At 52.0% G+C, this 27,594-nt stretch overlaps 1 protein-coding gene across 4 annotated transcripts in view; it reads left to right on the top strand.

The window, feature by feature from the left end:
* The window catches only part of EEFSEC (eukaryotic elongation factor, selenocysteine-tRNA specific), a 250,880-nt gene that overhangs the window by 159,898 nt on the left and 63,388 nt on the right, over positions 1-27,594 (top strand). For all 4 annotated transcript variants that reach the window (XM_026501487.4, XM_057311977.1, XM_048226556.2 and 1 more), the window contains exon 5: positions 24,082-24,738. In XM_026501487.4, coding sequence (XP_026357272.2) covers positions 24,082-24,738 — 657 coding nt within the window. The remainder of the gene's footprint in view (positions 1-24,081; positions 24,739-27,594) is intronic.

The raw sequence follows: 27,594 nt of genomic DNA, 5'->3' as shown, positions 1-27,594 counted from the left end.
CCTAAATCATTGTGATTTTAGATGTGAAGATTCAAAGCAGTTGATGACCTGTGGCGGAGGTTAGACAAAAACTGGGAGAGGCAAATTGCCTGAGGAGTGAGGCATAAATCCAGATCGCCTGAGAGTTCTCTTTCTGGCCAGAGCCACTCGGCCTCCGCCAGCTGCAGAGCTTCTGGGACCCCCTTCTTCCACTTGAGGAGAGCAGAGATGCTTCCCTGGAGGCGCCCAGGGACGTGGCACTTGGCATCTCCTCCGGGGCTGCACTCACCTGTTCTGGTTCTCCCGGCCTAGCCTGGCTTGGCCTGCTGAGATGCTGGATGCCACATTCTGGGACCTTATTCAGATGCTATCTTTTCCTAGCTTTAACATCCATTGACCCATTTAAAATAGACACATTTAGAGAAGGAAACTGAAAAGCAACACAAAGGAGCAGTTGTTTTTCCAACCACATACACCTTGTGCAGCTTAATGAAGTCGTAACAGAACCAAAGGCAGTGCGTGGTATCTACGCTTTCCAGGAAGAAAAGCAGGTGTCACCATTATCATCTGGATGCCTGTGGCCACAATGGTTTTAGGCCATCTGAGGCACTGTTGAGAACATTCCTGTGGCATAGTCTATGATGAGCCTTTCGGCAAGGTTAGGAAATTAGGACTCAGCAGAGTTGTGTATTTAATTAAAGACGGGAGAAAGTTGCAGGGTTTCCTGTTTTCTCTTCTTTCCCCTTGTAAGGAAGGGGCCATATAGAACTGCTTCCTGCCATCTCTTGGCTCTGAAGCCCGCCCCCCCCCCCCCCACCTTGGAGATGCAGGGTTGAACTGGAGGCCACCAACAGGGATGCTGCTGCCATTCACCTTAATTCCAATGGGGTTGTGGCTTTCCCCTCAAACTCGTAGTTTGACTCTTTGAGAGTTCCCCAAATTGTACAAGGTCAGAGCTGGTAGACTGCCTCTTAGCACACTTGTGCCAGTGGCCTGGCCCCTACCCCTGGTGCCCCCACTCCCACATCTGCAAACAGGGAACCGGAGCCAGAGGGCGAGGGCCGCTGCTGGTTTCTTTGTAAGCACACGGTATTGCAGTGTTGGCCCACTTGTCTTCCCCGTCACCCACGGCAGTGGTCGATTTTAATCCTGACGCAGTACACGTCCAGTAGAGAACATGGAAGTTTTACAAAACAACACATTTGCCTCCTGGTTTCTTTCGCATTGCATTCTACTCCCTTCTGTTCTGTTCCCTTTTCACTTAAAACAAGAACAGCTGGTTTTGACCCTCTGAATTCTCAACTCACAGTCTGAAAAGGTGCGGCCAGGAGCAGGCATGCATGCTCTGCGCGCTCCTGCGGCTGGAGGGGTGGGGTCTGCGGGCCGTGCCCTTCCACTTTGTCGACTGTCCTGGCATGGTATTGCCCGGGGGAGGCCTTCCATGGCAGCAACACTCTCCATGGGGAAGAACCCACTCAGTAAAACTTCTCTACTTTTTTTAAAGGAGTCTAGGTAATGATACAAACTACACAATAATGTGAACTAACTGGAAAAATAAGTTAGCAAAGATTATGTATAATACAGGAGATCTCTCTCTAAGAAAATGTTAAAAATTAAAATTTGGACTCAGACCAAAGTCTCATGAGAGGATGGTAATATGTTTTAGAAAAGGATTAACCACGAGATTCTCTTTAATTTTATGGTCCCTTCACTCATTAACAAAGTAGTTTTTTATAGAAATTTGATCTTTCTGCCATTTACCAAAGTGGGCGCGTGGGCAGCGTCCGGCACACGAGGAGTGCAGTGTGTCCTCCCTGCACGGCGTCCACGGTAGTCAGGGTTCCCTCTGGGAGCCCCTGGCCTGCTCCTGCGCCTGCTGCTGTCCTGCAAAGTGGAGAGTCCGGCAGGCAGACGGAGGAGGAACGAAACGCGTTCCCCTCAGAAGGGGGAAGAACCCCCCACACTACATGGCAGATCCAGAGCCATTTCTGCATCTTTCCTTCTGCTTTCACACCAGACAACCCCGTGAAGGAGGCGCTGTCACAGTACTTTTCCCTCTGAGATGAAGGCGCCCCAGCGCGAAGGAGCGCACCCTGTGCCTGAGTTCCACGCCAGCCGTGCCCAGGCTCCAGGCCCAGAGCCCCTTCTTGGGCCAGGCTCTTTTCTGTGTCCGTCTCCTGGCCACTTCCACGTGCAGAGGATGGGGTAGAGAGATCCTGCCGCCTTCGTGTCACCAGACTGCCCTGGGATAGGGGAGCTTTTGTTTGGTGTGAGCACCCACCGGGAGAAATACCGGTGTTCAGAAGACAGTCTGCCCTCACCCTCCAAGGAAGGACAGAGGCGTCCTTGGTTGTTGAAAAGCAAAATGCTCCGGCTAATGAGGAACAGTTGAGAGATGGGTGGGCCACCATCCTTGCGGCAGGCCGCTGCCTCACCTCCGGTCCTGACCTGGCGCAGACGACAGGCAGGGCTGCTGCCGTGCGAGGCTTCATCTCGCAGCACCTCCTGGTTGCGTGACAGGCCAACGGGAGAGGCCCTCTTAAATTTTTCTCTTTCCTGCCCTTGTCTCCTCACTATCTAGCTGTATCTTTTTATAAAAGAAGACTCAGAAGACAGTCTTACTGCTCTGCCACGTATTGTGAGAATTCTAATCCCCTCTGCAGAGATAGTTCCCCGGGAAGATGGCGTGCTTGAGGCGAGCATCAGCTTTGGACTCGTAGCTCATGGTTGAAATCTCGGGTTTACCATTTCTTGGCTGCATGGGCTTGCACAAGTCACATAGCGCCTGTAGGTCTCATCCCCCTGCCCGTACATCACTTCTTCATCACAGCGTTGCTGTGAGAACGCCCACAGCAAGCACCTGGCATATTGCAGATTCTGGATAAAAGGCAGCCACTCCCTAGCAGTGTGACTTGGGATAGGATACGCCCTGGGAGTCACTGTTCTCAGCTCTCGAACAGGGAAAATGATAGTACCTACGTCATGGTGTGGGGAGTGATGCATTAGTGCCTATAGAACACTCACTTAGCCCAGGGCCAGGTGTGTGTACACACTTCATGCACATGCACACCACTCTTATTATCTACAGAAAGAACAAGTGCTTAGCTTTATCCGTGTGCCAGGATCTCCCAGTTGAGGATGGCAGTTACATTTGTCCACAGTCATGGGGAGACGGGACCTTCCTATGGTTTACATTCAGGAAATGGGCCCTTGCTCGGGGTCACATGGCTGGCAAGCCGTAGGGGGTGGAGCCGGGGCTGAGGGCCAAGCTCAGGCTGCTGCAGCCTCTGCTTCATGCTTCCAGAAGGCAGGACGTGGGCTCTGAAGGAGGAGGAGTGTCAGTCTGCCAGTGGTACCATGTGTTGTAGCCAATTAATCGTTTGGCAGAAGTCCTCCTTGGCCCAAGGTCCCTGCACAGTGTTAGTGCTATGGAGGGCGAGGCTCCATTTCTAGGAGCTCGTACACGTACCTGGTGCCTGCAGGGTCACCTCTACAGCCAGGGCGGGTGGAACTTGGGACCCTGGCTCACACATACTTTTTCAGCATCTTTTCTTCTTCTTAGTTGATGACCTCTTTTTTTCTGATTATGAAAGCAATGCATGCCTAATGGGGGAAATGCAGAAAAGAATAAGGAAAAAATTGACCATAATTCTAGTGATCATTTTTATATGAATTTCCTTCAGTTCGCTTTCCTGTGATTATATGCTCTATATTTGCATAGCAGAGATCACGATATTTTAATTTTTATTTAATATCATGTCACTATTTCTGATGCATTTTAGCACCACTGTTTCACAAATATGTCTCATATCTTTCAAAGCTCTTGGTTAGTTGCTGTTTTTATTGGTTGCATAGCATTGTTTTTATGTTTAATGTTTTCTTTCTTAAATTGTTCTAAATTAATTTTACTTGTACAAGTAATCCATGAAGTACATCTTTATCATAATGCTTCTTGCCTTGCCGGGAAAGGAAAGCCCTTCTCGATCACCCTCTTAACTGTAGTCTCTGGCACAGGAGTATTGCTGCATGTTTGTGGTTTTATTTTTTTAAGAATGATGTTTATTTATTGCTTTATTCAATTATAATAGAAATGCATACTCGTGAAAAGTTAATACACCGTCACCTCCCGTTGAAAGTGAAAGTTCCCTAAAATTCTCTTCCCCAGAAAGAACCAATGTCAATAGCATGCTCCATACCCTTTTTTATGTACATACAGCACACACATATGCACACACACATGCACACAGGCTCATACACATATTTAAGAATAAAAAGCCAAAGTGGGCTTCTCTTATATGCACTGTTACATTCCTATTTTCACCTAACATGTGGTGGCATCTTCACATGTGGCTCCTGTCTTCATGCATTGCCCTGTGATCCACAAAAGGGAGGTGCCGTGCTATTTTGCCGTCCCTCAAGATTGACTTGCAGACTGTTCCGGGTGTTTCTGGCTCTGGGAAATGCTGCACGGCCCCTCCGTGTGGGTGGTGGTGTTGGGGCAGTTTCTGACTTTCAGTGTGGCTGTTGGCTTGGTCGGTCGACCTGTGTGCACAGTGTCACGTGCGCCTGGAGGTCATGGGACCTCGGGGGCGCGGGGATGAGGAGCGAGCACTGTGCCTGCTGGAGGTTGGGTGCCGAGGAGCCAGGGCTGGGAGCCAGAAGGCTGGGGCCCTCCATCCACCACCCGGCTGAGTGCCGCCAGCGTCCGTGAACCAGGGCACGGCCCTCCCTCAGTGCTGCTCAGTGCCATCATTTTCCCCTCCCGTGACATACGACAGCGGGGAGTTGAGTGGTTTGTTTCATCTCTTCTTAAGAAAAAGTTAAATTTATAATCCCAGCCCCGACCTTCCTTGTAACTCATGTGCTCATCCTGTTAACTGGCTTAATATATGGCACCACTATTTCATTAAACAACATACAGGAATAATTAGTTCAGCAACGATGCCTCAGAACAAAAGCCCTTGATTTAGTTTAACTTTATAAGTTGCTCTCTTTTGATGTGCAGGAACACATCTGGGGTCTTAAAGAAAGCAGAAAGAAAAATAGAAGACGTTTAGTCAGGCTGGGGGTTAGGGTTTTCCGAGTGCGGCAAGTAACCCTTTGGTCCCAGGCCTCGCTAACACAGTGGGAGCCCTGTAGACGGCGTGTGCTGCTGGCGTCGGGGACGAGGCCAGCCACAGCGACCATTGCCAGGCCCGAGGAGGCAGTGCACCTCACTCCCCCACAGGCTCTGCTATGTGCGCTCCCCTTGCCCAGGCTTGTGGCCCGTGCTCTCCGTGTGACTTCAGACTCTCATTCTGTTCTTTCATTCACTTAGCAGACATTTACTTGGTGTCTGTTGTGTGCCAGACGCATGGCAGGCACTCTGGATATAATTGGCGAACAGGACAAAAGTCCCACCCCCTGGAGCCGGCGTTCTGTCTGCCGGTCACAGTTCCTCCATCTGCTCCGCTTGCCCTCGGTCTTTTCCCCATCACCCCTTTTTCCACATGTGCTCTCTGAGGCCTTTCTGACTTTTATACTTCCTCACATCTCACCTCTGCCACCAGGAGAAAGCTCCAGCAACTTGGCGTGAGCTTCGGGGCGTTGCATTGCCTGCTGCAGCCTCAGCTGCAGTCATTCTTCCTCATATGCTCTCACTGTCTCCTGACCTGTGTGCGTCCTGCCCTTTCCATCCTCAAGGCCCAGCACAAACGTGACTTCCTCTTGCATTTCCCCTCCAGGTTCCCTGCCAAATGGTAACCATGGCTCCTCCTCCACTTTCCTGGCCACCCTGGGACAGCCCTCGCCACATGGTGCACAGTAGCAGGTTGTCAGGTGGTGAGAAGCTTCAGAGGCTGGAGGTTCTGTCCAGTTCATCCTTGTGTCCTTAGATCTGGCATGGTGTCAGGTATTGCCCGCAACAGACTCCTCCTCAAACAGGGGGCTGTCTGGCCTGGTGTGCCCAGCCTGGCCCCAGCACTTTCTGGTGATTTGACTACCTGTGAGAGTCTGTGAGCCCTTGGCTCCGCGGCCATAAAAGCTGCATGGGAATCCCTCCCCCACGGACTATTGTGAGCCAAGGGCGTGCTTAGGAAGGGCCTCGTCTGATACCCGAAATATAATAGGTGCTCAAGAAGTGGTAGTGCTGTCGTTTGCAAAGGTTTTTTGGACTGAATTTCACACAGATTTTGTTCCAGTTGGTTTTTTAGAGCCCTGAGATTAGCTGAGCCAGATTAAGTGACTCTTTCTCTCTCTGGCTTTTGGTTTCCAGGGAACCAGGTTTTGTGGCAGGCAGGCAGGTGTCCCGTGTTTGTAGGAGGCCAGCAGCTTCCCTGAGTTCCCTGTCACAGCACCCCCATCCCTGCTCTGCCACTTGATTTCCTTCCCCCCAACCCTGCCCTCTCACCCAGGACAGCAAAAGGCACAGGACACTGTTCTTGCCCCCTCTACCAGCGAGACACTGTTCTTGCCCCCTCTACCAGCGAGACACTGTTCTTGCCCCCTCTACCAGCGAGACACTGTTCTTGCCCCCTCTACCAGCGAGACCCCGTGGGAAGTGTTGGGTCTTCTTTGGCTTCCCTGCAGGCATTTAGTTAGCCCAGCTAGACTGCAGCTGGTCTGTGGGTTGGATCCTGTGCCGGGATTGCCCTGGGTGAGAGGGGCTCCCATTTTGCAAGTCAGCGTCACTTCATTGGCCGGCATCACCACCCCTGCCGAGCCATTCTGGTCCTCGCCCATGACATTGTAGACTGTCTCCCATGTGCCGTCCTCCTGTATGGTGCATGTTCTGACAGGCGGCAGATGCGTGAGGGACTGTCCGTTTGTTGCCACTGAGCGAGCACTTTGGGCCAGGCACCTTGCACATACATCTTGATTCTCACATCGGCCATGAGAGGAAGGCAGTATTTAACCCCTTTTTAGGAATAGAGATGCTGAGGCCAGAGAGGTGAAATGACATGCCCCAGGTTCAACTCCACGACAGGGTTTGAAGCCAGGTCTGTCTGGTTATAAAGTTACCGCTCTTGAGCCTTACTCAGAAACTCTCCTCAACCATCAAAAAGAAGAGCAGGGGGTATTTTCCCACCTTTCCCACCTGGAACATGTTTCCATTTTAAGTGCCGTTCCGATTCCCGTTCTGTGTATTTTCCTTGGTCCTGACCCCCCTGCCACCCCTCAGCCCGTTTTCGGTGGCTCCTGCCCCTCCAGGCAGAAGCACCAGGCCGGCAGGCAGAAGCCAGCTTACCCTGCCCGGCTCCCTCACCGGGGACAGCAGGCTTCAGGAGGCTCTCCTGTAATCTCTCTATCCACACAGCCCTCATTTTAATTTGCAAAATTGAACCCAGATCGAGAGCAGTAAAGCCAGAGGACGGTAAATATTCATGCCTCAGTGAGCGAGGGTGGCTCCATTACCGTTGTGAGATTGGGAGAATTACCTTGGGGATTATGTATATTCATGGGCCGATTTTTATTTGCGATAGAACATGACTCACATTGGCCTGTGTGTTACCCGTTCTACCCCAAACAGACTTTGCACAAAGCTTATGCCCTTAAGCTTCTGAAAGTCATCTCAAGTGGATTGCCCTCTCCTTCTGCTTCCTAGGAGACGGGTAAGAATAATAATCACTCCAGCACCCAACCAGGGGCTTCCCGTTTTTCTCTTTCTGCTTTACAAGATGTGGTATTATTCTTGTGTCCGCGTTGCAGATGAGGAGACTGAAGCTGAATGTCATGCCATGTGTTGTTTATATGGCTGTCTCCCCACACTGGGCTGCTAACCCATCTACTGCAGGGACCACGTCCCACTCTATCCCGTGTGCCTGGAACAGAGTAGGTGCTCAGAAAATGCTGGCTGAGTCCATGCCCATCTCGTGGGCCTGCTCGGCCACTTGCCCGTGGGCTTCAGGCAGTCCCTCTGGTGCCTGGTGGCACAGATCTGGCTGCTGCAGGCACAGGGCTGGGTCTCCGTGCTCCATGGTAGAGCTCACAGTACCTGGGCCTCAGTACATGGCAGGGTCAGCAAACCGCGGCCTGCCACCTGTTTTTGTAAATAAAGTTTTTCATTGATGGCTGCTTTTGTCCCATAATGGCAGACTTGAATGGTTGCAGCAGAGATCATAGGGCACGCAGAGCCTGAAATGTTTACTATCTGGCCTTCTACAGAAAAGTATGCACGGCCTGGTGCACAGGCCTCGAGGGAGCTGAGCAAACAGCCCATATTCATGCAGCTCCTTCGAATCCTCTTTTGATTTCATTGTCGTCCCAGGGAAGTTGGGGTGCTTATCTTCACTTACCGAGGATGAAACAGTATAGTAGTAGTGTTAGTGACTGATCCTTATTGGACAGTATCTACTTCTTACGATGCCACACTCATTGTTTCACATGGACTGTCTCAACATAATCCTCACTCTGACGGAGCAGAGGTGGTCGTTGTGGGTCGCCTCACCCTGGCCCTTGAGGTGGGTGGTTTGGAGCCCTGGCACTGCACTAAGGAGGAGTGGGAGTGGTGGGGAGCTCAGGTCTGGAGCTAGCAGAACAGGAGTGGTTTGGATTCCATATCGGCCCTGCACGCCACCTCTGCCTGTACCGTTCCTCCTGTCTGTCTTTGCCGCATACACCTATCACCTTGTGGCAGGCTCCTGCTGACTCTCCAGGCTGGGAGGGTGCTGCTTTTCCGACCCACCCTGGAGCAGCCTCTTCCCCGACATTGTCCCAAAGTTCTTGCTTACGCGTTTAAACTAATTTTCGTTAACCTTAACAACTGCTCCTAAACTTGTCAGATAATATTTAATATCGTTATCCCCCCAACCTACTTTCTGGGCAAGTACGTATAAATTGATAATAGCGTCTGGGGAGGAGCTTCTCTCAGCTCCACATAAAAGGTATATATATGTTGGTCGTCTACACTTAAGGGTAGTTCGTGTTAGATAAATCTCTCCAGATATCCAGGAAAACATTTGTCAGCCCCAAGCTTTGCCTTTGGAGCGATCTCTGGCATATGGAAACTGAAACTGCTGCCAGCAGCCACGCCTCCTTTGAGTTCCTCCGGCCACCCAGCTTCTTGGGGAGCTCCTCCCCAGAATGGCGTCTTAAGGGCCAGGCGCAGCAGAACTGAGGGGCCTTCCCTGTGCCTCAGCTGAGCTCATTAGGTTTCTGGCTCTGGCCGGGGTTGTTTATACAACGGGTGCTGGTGACTTGGCGATTCTAGTGCTTGGCCTGGGTATAAGGGCCTTTGACCTTTGTTATCTGAACCCAGAGACAGTGTCCCTTCCAGATGCAGTTTTCTGCTGCTCCCCCCACCCCACACGCCCCATGCCAGGTCTTTTAATTTCACTCTTTCAATCGTAACAGCTCTTTCCTGAGTGATAGGTACTGTGCTTGGGCTTCATTCTCATCGTTTTTAGTTCTTGCGCTAGCCTTGCAGGCGCTGTCATCCTTACCTTACAGACAAGGAAGCCGAGCCTCAGAGGGTAAAGAGGCCAGGCTCTTCCCCAGCTGGGAAGTGGCAGAACTGGCCAGCATGTCTTACCCCAAAGCTGCAGCGCTTCCTGCTGCACCGGAGCCACATCTCGTCATGGGACTACCTTCTGAGGCCAGCCCTGGGGGCAGACGCCGTGGAGACAAGCATTCCCCTCAAAGATCGCTTGGGCGGTTGCCAGGTTGGATGCCAGCCCACCCCTCAGTAGGGTCGGCTAGTGTTGGGACCTCTGGTGTTCCTTCCATGCAGTAGAAGATGAGGGGTTGAATGGCAAGTGTGTATCTCCGGATACTGGCGCCTCCCTCGGCAGCACGCAGGTACTCACTCCAGCAGAGACTTGCTGCTGAAACCCGGTGCCCAAGGGCGTGGTCTCCCCACCGCATCTCAGCGTGCTTCGGGGCTGGCAGTCTGCGAGTGAATGCAGGCAGATGGGTAGTGGTGGTAGTGGTGTGCACGAGCCTCTTGCTGGCTGCCTGAGTCGTTCCCTAGGTCTGTGAGCGCTTGCGTCCCTTCAGTTGAGTGCATCCCTCCCTCACATCTTGTTCGCTCCAGGGTTAGGGTGCCGGGATAAACGCCACCATGTGCCACGGCCAGTGAGTCTGTTTTCACAAGGGCAGTTAATTCCAAACTTTATTTTTATATTTAAAACAAACATGGTTTGCACAGAATGCAAAAATTTCGATGAATCTTAACTTATAAAACTTAGGACTTCCAAGAAATTCTGTGCTTCTAGCAGATAATTTTTGGGCAGTGTCCTCCATTTGTTCTCTGCCATTAGGAAAGGCAGAAGCACATCATGTTGTCTTTGGGGAATTGTGAGCACCTTGGCATGCTGGCATCTCAGCAAGAGGCCCCCTAAGGCGTGGATATTCTCCTTGAGGCTCTGGGTTCAGTGGAAAATGCAGGTTTCCTATGGGTCAGTGGGCTCCATACTCCATTGTGGAGCTGAGAGCTTTCCCTGAGAGATCCCAAGGAGGAGGGAAGAAGGACCCAGAGGGGAGAAGTTGCTCCTTTATTTTTGGATACCCAGCTCCTGACCCATTCCATCCTGCTCTGACTGAGCGTGAGCTTGCCTATAAGCAGTACAAGGCTGTAGGCCCAGTGCCTTAGTCAGCCTGGCACATAGCAGAACCTTCGTTGTTGGTGGAATGAATTCTAAACGATGTATTTAAGTTTAAAAGTGAGACATTTGATGTTTGCCTTCAAATTCTTTTTTTTTTTTTCATTCTAATACTAATGACAAACTTGGAAAGCACAGAATAGTATACAGAAAATAGAAAGGAGGAAAAAATCTTTGGTACAGGGTACCCTTCCTGTGACTGTTTCAAGACTTCCAAACATGAGACTACCTCTCCTCCCCGGACAGACCTTACTTTGATTTTTGTTTTGTCATTAGAAGGTGGCTCCTTGACAAAATGTGACAAAGGCCAGTCAGACGCTGTTCTCCCTATCGCAGGCAAGGCTCAGCCCTAGACCTTCCCCACCGGCCCTGCTCTCTGTCTGGAGGTGGCCTTCTTCCATCCTCCAAGTGGGCCTGGGCCCCACTGCCACTGCTACCACCCGTATGTTGTAGCCTGTGCCGACACCGAGCCATTTTGAGACCGCTTCCCCACCTGGCCGCAGCTCTGGGGCCGGGCCTCTGTGCCCTGCACTCGGTCGTAGCCTGAGCTGTGGGCCACTGAGCTCGTACTTCAGAACCAGACATTGTTGGCTTTGCACCCTCATTTCCCCATTTGCCAGCCCAGTGGCCTTCAGCAGGTTACTGACTCTGTTTCCTCATCTGTCAAATGGTGGTGACAGCACCACCTACCTGGTGGGGTGATTGTGAGGCTGGGTGAGAATATGCGGAGTGCCCGATAGGGTGCCTGCCTGATGCAGCCCAGGCCGGGGGCGTTTGGTTGGGGAAGGAACCTGACAGTCTTTCTGCAGAGATGACAGCCTGGTGGGATGGTCTTCCTTGGTTTTTAAAAGCCTTTCCTCCTAAATCAAAGCAATACAGGATTACTCTAGAAATCTCTATGAAGTATGAAGAAACTGGAAAACCAAACTCACCAAGAAGCCTATCACCCAGAGGCAACTGCTATTTGCAGTTAAGGTTATATTTTAAATATTTTTACGCCTTGATTAGTTGTCCAGTATTACAGAGAAAGCATATTTCCGTGCTGATAAAACTGCTTCATCTGTTCGATTATTTACGTGACATCTCATCCGCTGCTTATTTAGCCATTCGTCTACCGTTGGGCTTCTGGGTTGTCACCGTCTTGTGGTTATCATAAAGAATAGTGAAGTGAATATTTTCGTGACCCATCTTTGCCTTTCAGAGAGTTTCCTCGGGGTGAGATTCTTAGACGTAAGATGTAGAAACAATTAGCCCTTCTAGAAAGGCTTGGACCAAGGTGATCTCGAGTGGCCCTGAGGGTTGTGGTTGTGGGCAGCATTCTTTGTCTCCAGGCCACTTTGTGAAGAACAGGCACTTCCCATTGGGCACCTGGGTGGCGTGAAGGTGGGTTCACTCAGGTCGAGGACAAACCAGTTCAGTGTCTTCAGAATGCCTGGCTCTCAGGCCTGGCCTGGGGTCAGCCCTCCTGCTGGCTGGCTCTTGGTCTAGGTCCTGCACGGAGCTGGGGTTGTTTGGAGCAGCGGCATCCCCCATCGTGCCACTTTTCCCTTTTATTTTGTAGGAACTCAGAGCCTTATATCTTCTCTTTTGTCCTCCCCCTCCTGGCAGGTGGCATGACAGTTTCCATAGGTTTGAGGAGAAATGAGAGAGTCTCCCATTCTGTGCCAGCTGCCTCAGCCAGAGTCCCCAGTGTCTCCCCATGTGGAGAGGGTAGGTTGGGCCAGGCTTTAGTTAGGGGGCCAGGCTTTAGTTAGGGGGCCTGCTGGCTTCTCGTCCTGCGGCCGTGGCTTCAGGATGTTGCTAGGGAAGGCAAGACTCAAGTCTGGGGTTACGGTGCTCAGCAGGGAGACCAGGAAGTGTGTCTCATTCTCCTGCTGCCTCTCCCACCCTGCCCACCCGCCTTTACTGCTCCTCCTGGCCCAGCACCCTCACAGAGTCCAGCTCAGAGCAAACTGTCAGTCTTCGTTGAGTGAATTGATTGGAACCTGATTGTATTAAATGTAATTGACCAGGATGTCTGTCTTTTATTTTTAAAGAATTAATTTTTAATTTTATAACCAGTTTGTGAATGCCTGCATGTCCCAAAAGTGAAACATTTTCAGTTAAGGGGAAGGGTCCCGTTCTGTCATACCCCATCCTGGCCTCCAGTCTAGAGGAAGCCCCTGTTAATTCTTTTGAGTGTATCCTTCTAAACCCTTCCCTATGCAATACATATATATTCATAAAAATACATGATGCCATTTTGTAAATGTATCATGTTATGTGGTTTTTGCACTTTTTCTGTTTTTGCCCAATATCGATCTCGTTCTGTCACTACATACAGAGCCTGACCAGTGCATTGCATTTGTGAGTATGGAGATTTCATATTGCACATTGCCATGTGCCATGTGTCATGGATGGGCTCTTGGCCCACTGCCCAGTCTCCATGCATATTACCTGTGCTGTGGTGACCATCTTATCTAGTACTCACATGCACAGGTTTCTCCCTGGGAGGTATCAGGAAATGAGAACCCCAGCCTTGCTTTTCCTGGAACTCTGTTCCACGGGCTGTTTCCGAATCCCTTCTATATTGGCAGGCCCTGCCTCATCAGGACAAGATGCACAGATGGAAAGAAGGGGCTCCTGCCCCCTCAGAGCCCTGCCCCAGCATCAGCTTCATCTTGTTTTGAACCCTACCCCATAGAATTCTGCCCAGACCTGCTGGCACTTCCTTACACTTTCCTCACAACCCCTTCCCCATGCCATTCCCTCTCTCCTAATCTCGTTTGCATGGCATTATCCTTCAAAATCCAATTCAGATGTCACCTCCTCTTGGCAGACCCCTAAGCCCCTGTCGTGGCACTCAACACACTGTGTTCTATATAGCACTTTACACAGCTGCTCCCCAGAGTGAGTGTGGAGTCATAGAGGGCAAAGGCCATGGCTTCCCCCATGTCCCCATGTCAAGTGAAGGGCCTGCCTGGTAGCAGGTGCTACTAGTATGTGTGTTGAGGGAATGCAGGGGGTGACATTGGCAGTGGACCCTGAAGAATGCCCACTGTGAAAGGTGGATAAATAAGCAGGAGCCAGAGGCTCAGGGTGAGCCAGGACATAGACACAGAAGGAGGCCAGGCTGGAGAGGAGGGCTGGGCTGAGGGCCAGCCACAGAGTGAGCACGACACCTGGAGCCTGGGCGGGCTTGAGTGAGGGCATTTTATGACCCCGGGCTCTATACTAGGCGGGTGGCCTGGCAGAAGCATGGGGAAGGGGTGACTGTTGGGGGCGTCTGCGTGGGAAATGGGGACCAGGGATGGGAAGAAACTGTAGGTGGGGGGCAGACAAATTTCAGGATTTGCCACTTAGGGGCAATGGGAGCTTTTAAAGGATGAGGCAGAAGCCAGCGGCTGAGGTTTGGACTGTGAGTTGGGGTTTGGGGCCACCACGTTCACTGAGGAACTGGCACTCTTCAAGTGCTCCACTAGATAGTAGGTGCATGCCACCTTCTTAAATCTTTCACAGAAGCCCTGTGGCCTAGGATGTATTAGCCCCATTTTACTGATGAAGAAACTGAGGCTTGGAAAGGTCATGAAACTTGCCCGAAGCTCAGAGCTAGAGCACAGGGCTTGGTATACCCACATAGGAGCAGGGGCCATGGGGGGAGGGAGAGGGGGAGCGCTCACAGAGGGCTGAAGGAAAAGGGAGCCTTGGGACCCACCGCTTTGAGACCCAAGCCCGTCTGGATTCTCTGCGCAGGCCCACGCACACAGGTGTGGTCATGCTCGCTGCTCCGCAGACGGCTTTTCTGGGCCCTGCCCCGAAGACAGAGCTGGCTCCCTTGGCTTGCCTCCCAAGGATTCCTTACCCCCCAAAAAGCCCAGGGATGTCGTTAAAAACAATTAAAGCCCCAGTTGTATGGAAAACAGAAGACTCAAACATTGGTGTAATTCAATTTAAAGTTTTATGGGATGACAAACGCGTGGAGGGTGGCTGGGAGGAGGAGCATAAAGCTTCCTGGCAGGCCCCTTGTCACTTTTACGGTTCTCCATTGTTGCAGTGACTGGGAGGTTCATAACCAGGGTTTGTTTGCGAGGTCGCTATGGAGGAGCAGGGGCCTTTGCTGGGCCATGTGGTAGGAAACCAAATCCATTCCCTTCCTCCCTGGCTGCCCTCCATGTGGCAGGCACCCTGTAGGGGACCAGGGGTGAGCAAAATAAACCCAACTTATGCACGGGCAGCTGTCCGTGTGGCGCGGGAGCCGCACAGAAAACAACAGAATGCACAGGCACGTAGTGGAAATAATAAGGTGCTGCGAGTGCCGTGAGAAACGTTGCAGGGTGCTCCAAGGCGCACAGGTGGGCCCTGCTGGGAGTGAACTTGGGCCTGGGCGTCGGGGGCCAGGAGAAGAGCCGAAGCAGGCAGACATGCAGACAGGCAAAGCCCTTGTTCCATCTCTGATCCTAGAATTGGATCTTTGGGGGTCTGTGGGCCCCCAGGCTCCTGAAGATCTTCCTTTTCAGATGGGGTATTCCTTATTTCTTAGCAGGGATCTCGGAGAGGAAGTTCTCCTTGGCTCCCTCCCCTCTTTCCCCAGGGGACAGTTGGTCTTTTGTTGAGGCCCCAGTGAAACTTTTTCGTAGAACAGATCTTACCTCTGGTCAGCCAGCACAGTTCCCCAGAGACACAACCAGGGGGGAGGAGAAGTGTGTCGAGTGCTGCCAGGACCGCGTTTCCTGGCACTGGTGCTCAGAGGGCAGGGAGCCCAGGAGGAGAGCCACGATAGTGAGGAGGAGCCTACACAGATCTCCTCCACCTCATCTCCTCCCTGCCCCTCCAGTGCGTCGTCCCTACCTCCAAGAGCCATGTGGGCTCAGGAGCATGCCCATGAAGCCCCTGGGGCCTGGCAGGGTCTCAGTAGACGGGGCTTTCACCAGTTTATCTTGGGTGAACTAGAAGCAGCAGAGACTCTGAGGAGCCTGGCCCTAGAAATGCACATGAAGACAGCAATGGGACTCCATGCCTAATCCATCAGCCTGGCAACAGTTAAAAGGCTGCAATACCAAGTGCTGGCGAGGGTCTCCACTGCCCGTGTGGAGGGAAGCCGGCCACTTCAGAAAGCAATCAGTAAGACCTGGCCACACTGGACTATGGCCCCCATGCCAGCCTTCCATGCAGATTCCCATGCTAGAAAAATGCTGCTCACGTGGACAGGTCCATGTGTACAGGAATGGTTACTGCAACATCATTTCTAGCAGCAAAAATAGCAACTCGTGTCCATCAGTGAGGGCAGGGTTAAAAGGTAGAGCTTTCCTACAAAGAAATACTGCACAGTGGTCAAAAAGAATCGCCTAGATCTGTACAGAGAATCTAGATAAATACATGCTAAATAGATAGATCAGTGTCTCTGTTTCTCAGGAAGAACAGATATCAGAAACATAATGCAGAAGGAAGGAGGCAAGTGGGAGTGAAGCAATAATATGGGACTATTCGTATAAACATATATATACTATTCAAGGATACATGGGGAAAGTATATAAAATAGAATGATGCATAAAGAATTCATGAAAGTAATTGCAGGGAGTCGAGGAGGGAAATGGGACTAGAGGTCTTCAGCTCGCTGTCAGCATGAAGTGAGAGTGACAAGATCTTAGCGGTCAGTTTCAGGTGGTGGGAACACAGGTGGTTCTGATGTCATTTGATTCCCTGTACCTTTTAGTATGGTTTTCATTTCTCTAAAAAACAAATGGGTGAGAATGGAGTCCCCAAGACCCATGTGATGTTCTCTTCTTGCAGTCCCAGAGGTGGTGCCAGGGCAGCTGGGGTGTGTACCAGCTAGGGAAGTGCTGGCAGCCCCCAGGGGCCCACACTGCCCTCTCCTTGTGCAGAGTCCTGAGTTTGGCTTTTTGTGCGAGATGCAATTAATGCATTAGGCTGGGGTGGGGTGGGGGGATGCCTTATCTGTACCCGGCCTAGCTCGAAGAAGAGGGAGAAATAAGAGCAGCCAAATTGAAACCTTATTAAACAAAATTGGTTAGGTCTGATGGAGCCAAACCTAGACTGATCTTTAAAAGCTTATTTCATTTTTCCCCCTCCGGTCTGAACCTCTTTGAATTGAAGTAACTGATCCTGCTGTAAGCTTATTAGTGTCAAACCTTGTGTGTTTCTTTTCCTCTCCGATTTACATTTTATTAAGTAATGATGAAGTTGCAAGGCCCCGACCCTCGCCTTTGGCACAGCCAGGAGCTTCCAGGCTCATTAGGGGAAGGAAAATGGATAATAGAGGTCCAATCTCATTATAGCCAGGGCCATTATTACAAAAATCTCTGCACATCAGAAAAACTGCTAAGCGCAGGCTATTGTCCACTTCTTTCAAGCATCTGTTGATTCCGTAGAATGCCGGGAGGACCCTAAACACTGCTGTTCCTTTCTGATGTTGGGCCTCTCCATTTCTTACCCCGCAGAAGGAATGCTGCCAAGAACTCCCCATGTGTGAGTTCCCCGCTGCAGTGATTGTAACTCATTTGGACTTCCATGGTGGAGTAGATGCGTTTTTATGGCATGATATAGTAAAAGAATTCGAGTTTTCATGGTGGGCACATATGGATGCTGTAGATAAATGTCTTTAACCTCTGAGACCTCAGTTACCTTGTCTATAAAATGAGATCATCGTCAGCCACCTAAAAGGTTGCTCAGGTCTGTAGAATGTCATCACGCGTGCGTATCTGACCAGCGTCCGGGCTCTCTGTGTGCCTTCTGTATAGGTCATGGGGTTAAATCATGAAGTCCAGTGTTAGCTGGGTACCACTATTCCATGCAAGGTGCTATGAAGAGCAGAGATAAACACTTTGTGATTTCCACCCTGAGTCCCTTCTTTTGGAGGTTTTCAGTAGTCTCCAAAACAGAGACCAGGTTCTTCTGAGTACAGTACCCTACAGAGTCCTCAGGATGCTGGAAAACTATGCGTCGGATTCTCAGAAGACCAGAAGGGGTATCTGAGTGTGTCAAGCCTGGGAGCGCACAGAGGGTTCCTTTGCCCTCTCATCTACTCTGTCAGCAGACACTTACTGTCTGTCCTGTGCCAAGCACTGTGCTACCCAAACACAGACACAACAGTGGCTAGGACGAGCAAAGCAGTGTAGAAGTCGGGTCTGAACCTGTCCGCTGTGCTTGGCCAGGAGGAGGCTGTTGCTGACCCTGGCCAGGGCAGCCCCCGAGGCCTGGGCAGGGGGAGGGAGGGACTGAGCTGCCCCTGCCCCCACCACTCCCAAGTCTCAGGACAGGCTGACCTCTCCTCAGCTTCCTTCTACCCCTGAGCAGGGTCCTCTCACAGTGGAGTCTTACCTCTGCCCCTTCCCTGGAGCCATCTTTCTGGTTCTCACCACATGGGCATCCACAGTGTTGGTCCTCCAGACCCAGAGCAGCCTGGCAGGGCAGGGCTGCTCTGCCCCCAGTGCCAGCCGCCCAGCACGGTTTCTGCTAAGCTGGTCCAGAGACCGGGCCGTGGGATGTCAGGCCTGCGTAGCAGTCCCCACACTCATTGTCCCAAGTCTCAGCCTATTTGCTTTGTGACCTTGGAGACATCAAAAACCTCGGTTTCTTCATCCATAAAATTGAATGTAAAAATATTGACCTGCCTCGTAGGGTTTTCATGAAGAATAACTGACCCAGATGATGGTAAAGCCTCTTTGTCTGTCAGAAAGGGCCGAACTGCTTAGCAAGCACGAACTTGAGTTTTTTAAAAATTGTTTGCTTGCTTGATGTATTCCTTCCTCCCTCTCTCCGTGGGTCCATCCTCCTTTCCCCAGAAGTGCTTGATGCCAGAAAGAGGAGAGCCACTCAGCAGCCACCGTCCCCTCTCTGAGCCGAGCTCAGGGAATGGGCTTGCCTGGTGGTCCCATGCAGAGCCACCTCCCTGCTCTGCCACCTGCCTTCTCTGCTGCCATCCTAACTGCCCCCTGCCAGACAAACCTGAGTCCTTTGGAGATGCTTGGAAGACTCCTTCCCCTGGGTTGTCTGGAACTTCCTAACTCCTAGCTAGCCGCAGGGCCAGCCCTGCTCTCATAGCATGAGTGTGTACCTCCATGCGCCTTTGTGGATGTATGCATCCCAGACCCAGACTGGAACTCCCTAGGGCAGGGAGTTCCCATCCATGGCTGCATTCATTCATTCCACAAATAGGTGTCGAGGGCCTATATGTCTGGCACTATGCTGGGCACTGAAGATAGAAACAGAACTTAAAGAAAATAAAAGTAAAGCCCTCACCCTCATGGAGCTTACATTCCAGTGTGGGAGGGACAGTCAGGAAACATATATGGTATGTCACATAGTGATGAGTGTTATGAAGAAAAATAAAACAGAAAAGAAGATAGGGATGGGGAGCTCTTATTGCAAAGTCAAGGATGGTCTCTGATAAAGAAACATTTGAGTGGACAGGAAGGAAACAAGGAAAAGAGAAATACGGTATCTGGGGGAGGAGCATCCCAGTCAAAGGCACTGGTAAGTGCAAAGGCCCTGAGGTAGGAGCACACTTGGCATGTTTCAGGAGCAAGAAGTATAAGAAGGCTCATGTGACTGAAGTGACATGAATTAGGGGCTGCAGGGGAATTGTAGCAAAGTCAGAGAAAAGACAGCAGCCAACTATTGGACCTTTGGGTCCTAGCAAGGACATTAGTTATACACAGTGAGATGGGAAGCCAGTAAAGGGCTTGGAGGCAAAAGTGCAGAGTCATATCTATGTTAAAGCTGCTCTGTGAGAACAGGCTGCAGGAGAAGGGGCAGTAATCAAAGCCAGGTGGGCCTGGGACTAGGGTGGGTTGCAGAGGGAGGGGCTCGGGCACTGGCCCTTTTTGGAAGGTGAAGCCTGCTAGAGTGCCCCATGGCTGGGTGTGTGTATGAGAGAACAAGAAGAGTCAAGGTGGAACCCACAGTTTTCACGTGAGCAGCTGGAAACGTACAGCTGCCATTTCTGAGACAGACGGAAGGAGATGAACCTCAGATGTGGTAGGCTGGAGGCACCTACCAGACCTCCAGGTGGAAAGGCCAGACGCAGTTAGGTGTGTGAGTCTTCTTTTCCCAGCTCCCGACCTCCCCCTCCAGCCTCCACCTCTCCTGGAGCTCCGACTCCTGTGCTCACCTGCTTCCAGCTGCCTCGCAGACCTCTTCCAGGCACAGATCTCTCCGCTGCCCCTCCTCCCCGAAGCGCAAGGCTGTTCCTCCAGCCGGAACCTGGGAGTCTGTCCTCGTGGGCCAGTGACTCCATCGTCCCCACATCTGGTCTGTCAGCACACCCCAGCATTGTACTGCACAAAGAACTCTCAGTCTCTTCCTTGCTGCTTTCCCTCTTTCCTTTCTTATTTCTCCACACTGTGTAGCCAAAGTGACCTTGTCAAAGCATGTGAGAGCAGGTGTCATTCCTCTGCTCAACCCCAGGCCCCCACTACCACTGGGGCTTCTGTTGTCCTCATGGTAAAAGTGGCAGGCCCATGTCTCCAACCTGATGCCACTGCCCCTGGCCCGCGCCCCACCAGCCAGCCCACCACCTTTCAGTCCCTCAGACAAGCCACATTCTTTCCCACGTCAGAGCCTCAGACCTGCTCTGCTCTTCCCTCTGCCTGAAGTCCCTGTGGCTGGTTTCTTCTACTCCCACTGGTCTCAGCTTTAGTGCCACCTCCTCAGGGAAGCCCTCCCTGATGACCCAGGAAGGATTGCGCCACCAGTTATTCTCTCCCATAGCACCTCTCCGTGGTTTCGTAATCTGCATTTATTAGTTGATGATTTTATAAACCCCTGCCCCAGCACTAGACTCCAGAGTCTGTTCTGCTCACCCTGTATCACTCCAGGGCCTGGGCCTGGGACATGAGAGACACTTGATAAATACGTGTTGAGTGAATGCACGTGCACTGCCTCTGCCACTCAACTTGGATATTCGTAAATGTGAGTGAGTTGTTGAGTGGATGGATGGAATCTTTCAAAGTTGGCCAGAAAATGAAAGGAAAGCCTGTTTTTTTTCCCATTCTGGAGTTGGCAAAACTATTTTCCCATATTTTTGGTGTCCTAGATGGGCTCTGACATTCTTAAAGGCTGTCTTACAGAACGTGGGCTTGTCGACAAGCCTGTGTGCTGCTGCTGCTGCTGCGTGCGCCCACAAGAGCCCACAGTCGTGCCACGCCACCCTGTCCCCATCTTTATCTGTTTCACAATTTCCTGTCTGGGCCCTTGAAATCTTGATTTGCACAGTTATTTGTCTTTCTGCTCTTTACCGTGCCCTCGTAAGGCATTCTTTATTATTTCAGTCCTAAGAACACAAGTCCCGTTGAGAAGAACATGCTTTTAATGAAGCCTGCCTGGAGATGGCTTGATGGTGGGGGTGGGGGCTGTCAGGGTGGTGAGGTCCCTGTGCCTCTGTCACAGGGAGCATCCTAAACACCAGGAGCTCGCTCAGGCCCCGGCTGCTCTGGAATGTCCGCTCCATGCTTTCTTTGCCATGAGGGGCATTTCTCTTCCAGAATCAGATGCAGCATTCTCTTCGGACGGGCTGGGTATTTAACTGGGTCTGTCATAAGCGATGTCTGTAGCCGCCCTCTGTGCTAGGCACCAAGATGCAGCAGTAGGAACCTGGATTTACAGGGGGAGATATGCAAGTTTGATAGGCCGAAGTTAAGAAATCTGGCCATGCCAGATGCTGGAGAAGACATGTATCCACTGAGAGTCTCTGGCCTGTGGGTGGAAGCGCACACTGGTACTTTATTCATCCAGCAGACGTGAGCCCTCACTCGCCCCCGACCCAGCTGTTCTGGTCCAGGGCCCACGTCTTCCAGAAGCCCTCCCTGCACTGTGCATCAGGTGGGACTCTTGTGTGAGAGGGAATTCATCGCATCATTTTCCAGCAAAAAACTGGAAGTGACCCATGTGTACATCGATAGGAGGCTGAATGGGGGTGTGGGTGTGCCGTGTGACATACGGCATCAGCGACAAATGAGCTGCAGGTGTAGGCAGCACGGGCACGCACCCTCAGAGCGAAGTACTGATTAGGCATACGTACTACGTACGCAGTGCGCCTCCGCACAGCCATGTACACGTGTATATAAAAAGAAAGGAATGCCACACACCAAATTCAAGAGATTGGTTGCCTCCAGCTGGGGGGCAGGCAGGAGAACTAGGTGGGGGAGGGGCACGGAAGGGGAGCGAAGTTATTGGTAATGTTTTAGTTCTCAGGGTGGATGATGGGGCCGCGGGTATTTACTGTATCGTAATTTAACTCAGTAAGTACGTAGAGGCAGACTGGCAGAACCATAAAACAGCAATGGCAATACAGGAAGTCAGCTTCAGAGCAACCCAAGGAGAGTAACCAGCTCGGTCTGGAATGAGCAGAGAAGCCATTCCAGGAGGTCCCCTGAGATGAACAGCAGTTTCAGGTGGAAGAGGTCCCAGGGAGGAGGGTCCTCACAGGCAAAACGAATATATGGTTATGTATATAGGGAAATGTTCAAGCTTCCCCTGGTTGTGGCTTCAAGTGTTGGGAGAATATGGGGCAGGCCATGTGGTGGGAGGCTCCAGGGAAGGCCATGCAGAGAAGCCAGGCGAGCAGAAGTCCTTGTTGGGACAGCAGAGGGAGCGTCAGGAGGTGCAAGAGCCCCTACCCTCCCTGAACAGCTTACCCGATGTGGGGGAGGGGGGTAGCAGCCAAGGGCTGATTGCCCATAGAATTTCACGTGACCAAAGGTCTTGCTCACAACAGCTATGCCCAAAAGGTTTGAAAGTGGTGATGTGGAAGAGGGGAGCCCGTGTAGAGGTCGGTGCTAACGAATTGCATCATCCGACATGTGTTTTAGAAAGCTGGCCTGGAGAAGGGAGACGGGTGGGATGGGGGCCACAGGACAGCTCACTGGGTGGCTACAGGCCTCAGGGGGGAAGAGCTGTGATTTGGGGCCTGCCTCGCAGGGCAGACGCTTAGTGTAAGATAATATTCTCCGGTTACTCTGAGGTGCATTCCTGAAAATCTTAGTTTCCCATTGCCCTTGTAGACCATTTCAGAGATGTTTTATGTTTCTCTTTGATTGATCTTGGCTGTGGCTTTTGACACCACACTTCTCACTTTCTCTGCCCCCTGACCTCTTGGTTAGGTAGTTAATGATCTTTAAACAAACACTTGAGTATTATGGCTCTCCAGGAAAGGCTCTGGCCTCCTGTGCCCGGAGCAGCTCAGCATTCTCCCTTTATCCAGGAAGAAAACGAGTGCTCCGCACACCCGGGCTTTGCAGATGGGGATGCTTGCAACCTGAAGGCCAGAGTGTCTTCACTTAACAGGTTTTGATGGCCGGTTTTCTGAAGTACATTACCTGTTTCTTTGCTGCACTAAGCGTGATCTCATCTCCTCTCCGACGGTGGATCTTAGTAAGAATGTTCATTGATTTCATGAACGTTTATTAGAGCCTCTCCTATGTCTGTTCCTGATTTACAAACTGTGGGTGCAGAAATCTGCCTGGTGTAGTAGTGGGTGTGGCGGTTTCCAGAGATAAGATCAGGTTACTCCTTTGCCTTAACTCCTCTGCGACTTCCGGCCTGCCCTCTCCTCCCTGCCCTCCCTGCCCTCCCTGCTGCAGCCCTCCCGCCTCTTTGTTTATTTCTCAGACCCACGGAGCCTCCATCCTGGGCCTATACATTCATCAGCTCCCCTGTTCAGAACTATCTTTTTCTGGACCTTCACAACATAACTTCTTATAATCAGGTCTTAGCTGAGTCATCACTTTTAGAGAAGTCTTCCCTGACCACTGCTCTAAAAAGCCAGACCTCCCCCCAAACCCTAGTCCTTCTCTATATGTTACATATGGTATACATATTATATGTAATATAGTACTTCATATATAATATATGTATATAATCATGTTAGTTATATATTTAGACACAAAGTTTTATATATTATATCAGTACGAACTTAGTTAATTTAATGTATTTGTAGTTTTATTGCCGTTTCTCACTCTGTTCCTACCCCAAGAACAGTCCCTGGCACACTGTAGTCCCTCAGTGGGACCTGCCCTGGAGAAGCCCACAGCTAGCGGGCAGATTGGTGCAGAATAGGCAGTGACATCAGAGCAGGCTGTGTATGACTCAGAGGGGCTGGGTAGCACCAAAGAGAGGGACAGATGCTGCCCACTGGGGGTCAGGGTAGACTTTCTAGAGCAGCAGGGTTTGGCCTGGGCTTTCAAGGACAGATGACCATAGCTTGGCAGGCTGAGGACCTGGGGGACCATTCTGCGTGCGGTGACGAGCCTGTATAGAGGGCTCAAGGCAAGAAAGTGCTAGAATGGAGTCTGGGGTGGAGCAGCGACTAGAAGGATGGAGGGAGCCAAGGTAGCTCAGGATTTGGCTGCTGTGACCACCACCCGCATCCCGGACCGGGGTGCCCTGTGGGCCTCGTGTTTGCAGGGTAGAGCTTGCTCTGGCCACGGGGAATCTGGCAGTACTGGGATAGGGACTGCTCCAGCTGGAGCCCCTCCCCCCAGCCTCAAGGCTCTTGGTTTCATGAGCTTTCTCTTTTGCTACCCACCAGGTGGTGAAGAAGGTGAAGTCCATGCAGATGTTTCACATGCCTGTCACCTCAGCCATGCAGGGAGACCGACTGGGCATCTGCGTCACCCAGTTTGACCCCAAGCTGCTGGAGCGCGGCCTGGTGTGTGCCCCTGAGTCCCTGCACACTGTCCACGCGGCCATCATCTCTGTGGAGAAGATCCCATATTTCCGGGGGCCCCTGCAGACCAAAGCCAAGTTCCACATCACAGTGGGCCATGAGACAGTCATGGGCCGGTTGATGTTCTTCAGTCCTGCCCCTGACAGCTTTGACCACGAGCCTGTGTTGGACTCCTTCGACTTCTCTCAAGAATACCTCTTCCAGGAGCAGTACCTAGATAAGGATTCGGCACCCCCGGTGACGGACAGTGGTGAGGCTGACCAGAATACGGGCCAGCCCACCGAAGGCCGCTGCCCTCGGCAGCAGTGGGCCCTCGTGGAGTTCGAGAAGCCCGTCACGTGCCCTCGGCTGTGCCTGGTGATCGGCTCCAGGCTAGATGCGGACATTCACGCCAACACATGCCGGCTGGCCTTCCACGGCGTCCTGCTCTGCGGGCTGGAGGACAAGGACTATGCCGAGAGCTTCCTGCCCGGGCTCAAAGTGTACAAGCTCAAGCACAAACACGGCCTTGTAGAGCGGGTAAGCAGCCCTCCGCCCGTCGTCCTTCCTCGGCGGGCTCCGGCGGTCGGGAGGGGCACGGTCGGGGTCTGCGGTGAGAGCCAGGAACACTTCAGAGGCCGCTGATCCCAACTTCTGAGGTTCTAAAACAAGGAAACTAAGGCCCGGAGTGGCCGAATGACCTGAGTTCTCCTAGCCCTCAGTTACAGAGCCAGGGCCTAAACCAAGGCAGGGGAGCCCCACTGCACCTGCTGCCATCCCTGCCCTCCACTTTGGTGGTGGAGGTGGCCTGTGTAGGGCAGAGCAGCCCTGGTCCCTCACACAAACTGGTTTCAGACAGCAGCATTTCACCTGGGCCAGAAACCAGTGATATCAGTGGCCTCCTTGAGCTTCAGATAAGAGGCCAGGCCTTGCCCCTCACAGCCTGATGACCAGGCCCTCGCTCTCATGGCCTCAGTGGGGGCTAAGCCTCCATCAGGCAGCCCCCAAATCAGTCATATCAACAGAGGGAGCATGGCTGGTCAGTGCAGGGCAGGCCTGGCCAAGCATGTCCTCGGCCTGTGGGGTGGGGGAGTGGGGGATGGTGGTGGCAGGGGGTGCCAGAGGGCAAGAGGTGGGAAAGTACAGGAAGGTGACACAGTACAAGGAGCTAGGCTGCTGGCTTCCTCAGGTGCCTGGCATCATCACCGGATGCAGGCCTTTAGACATGGGTGAGCCAGTCTGGTTCACAGGCCTTTCATGAGAGTGGGCAAATGTGGTAGCCTAGAGCCTAAGGGGTCCTGTAGTCCTGGGATTACCTTCTGTCAGGTGCCCCCCCCCCTTGTCTATCACTGCAGGTGTCAGTGGGAATCCCTGCCTCCTGGGCCTTGAAGAGATGGGTGGAGAATGTCCAAACCTCTGTCCAACTCACTCTCTGGATGTGGGTCCCTGCAGGGCAGGGGTGGCTGTGGGTGGTCCTGGGCCTCGTCTCTGAGCCAGGTGAGCATGGCTGTGCTGAGACTCCAGTGTTGGGAGGCTTAGTTTCCAGTAGGGAAACTGCCCTGAGGCCCTCAGCAGGACTGCAGTTCTGTTCCTTAGACAGCAGGATGAGGGTTACCCCTCCCAGTGCAGCGCCCTGCCCAAGTCAGCATAGGCTCCAGCATGGGGTCTGACCCTTACCGAGCAGGCACTCGGGAGAAAGTGTCAGGGCCTTGGGTGCCAGCCGGGATTGGGATTTCCAATGCCACCCCCTACCCTGTCTCCTTCCCCTCTCTCAGATCCCCATGTTTTTCCTCTGGAACTCTGTCACTGCAGAAACTCCCACTCCCCTCCTCCTTGTCTCAGGATTCTTCCTGGTGCTCAGGCCCGGGTCCCTTCCTCTCCTGCCTGTATCTAGACCTGCCCTCTGATGGGGGAATCAGTAGAAGTTTCTTACTTACCTGCGCACAGTCTGTCCGAAACTCAGGATCCTCAGCTCTGTAATCTCAGGCCTCCCGCTTCCAGGCCAGCCTTGCCCATTCAGCTGGCCAGGTTTGGTCACCCTGCGCTACTGCTGGAGTCCTGGAGCTGGAGCCATGTCTGCCCCCCTCTGGTGTTTGCTGTCTATCCCTCTGTGAATGTTGGTTTCCTCGTCTGCAAAGCAGCAGCCTAAACTCCCAGGGCTGCCAGGAGGGGTCAAGGGCCGGCCATGGAGGCCACTCAAAGGCTCCATCAGCCAGGGGCCAGCCCTGAGATGCTGATTGAAGACGAAAGTGATAAAGTGCACGTCGCTTGTTTGTCTCGCTTGATGTATTAGCAGTATTATGAAGTATAATTACTCTCTGGTGAAATATCTGTCATGGAGTAATGTCCCACTTGGTGAGTTCACAGGTCTAATTGCCCCACACAGACCTGTTGGTGGTGGAGCGGCAGTTACTTCCTTCGAGAATGAGGAGTGTGGGTTTGTGAGGAGCAAGTAAACATACTATCGAATGCCTCTTGCCTCCTAAGGCAGTGGGGAGGGCCCTGGAGACGTGCTGACCCTGGTTCTGCCACCAATCTGGGGCATCCCTGGGGCCACCGGCCCTTTCCTCCTCAGTCCAGGGAGGCCAGAAGTGGGGGCACAAGAGCCCCAGACTTTCAGTCAACCAATCCCATGTAGACACCCTGAACAGAAAGGCTCCCTCCAACCAGGGACTGCTTCAGGCCTGGCTGTGGATGTGTGTGGAGGGGTCCTGAGACTGAGATCCTGCAAGGAAGGAAAGGGCAGGCACCTCAGCCCCCTACCAGCCCCGTAAGGCTCTAGCTGAATGGACTCCTGTCCTGTGCCACAGGTTCCCTTCTGGGTCCAGGGGCAGGAATGCACCTGCCTCCTGCCTCCCTCCACCCCGTCCCTCCTCTATTTACTCAGCACCTACTATGTGCCATTACTGGCTGCATACATTATTTTGAATCTTATAAAAATTCAAGGAGGAGGTTATTACTTTTCCTATGTACTTTTTTTTGAAATTATTAAAAAGATCACTTTCTTCCTCCTAAAATTATATGTAAATATTTGGGGAAAGTAATATATGCACATGGTAAAACTATAATTCAAACAACACAAAAAGTTACTAAAAAAGAAAGCTAGTGTTCTTCCTACTCTGAACTCAGGCCATCAGGGCCCCTCTGCAAAGGCAGCCACACTGGAAACCAGCTCAAGAAATGTGAAGCGACCTGCCCAAGGTCACAGGATGGTCAAGTCAGGATTTGAACCCAGCACTGACTGGCCTGTGAGCCTTTGTCTTTCCAGCACGTCTGGTAGATTCTTGCCCAGTGAGTTGAGAGGCTGATGTTCTCAAGAAGCTGGGGTCTCCTTGGCAGGAGACTTTTCTTCCTGGTCAGGTTGGTAAGGGTTGAACTTGGGGATCACACAGACTG

This window comes from Ursus arctos, unplaced genomic scaffold (assembly GCF_023065955.2).
Source record: "Ursus arctos isolate Adak ecotype North America unplaced genomic scaffold, UrsArc2.0 scaffold_14, whole genome shotgun sequence".
Lineage (NCBI taxonomy): Eukaryota > Metazoa > Chordata > Mammalia > Carnivora > Ursidae > Ursus > Ursus arctos.
Note: the sequence above shows the minus strand (reverse complement) of the source record. Positions and strands in the feature narration are given on the sequence as shown.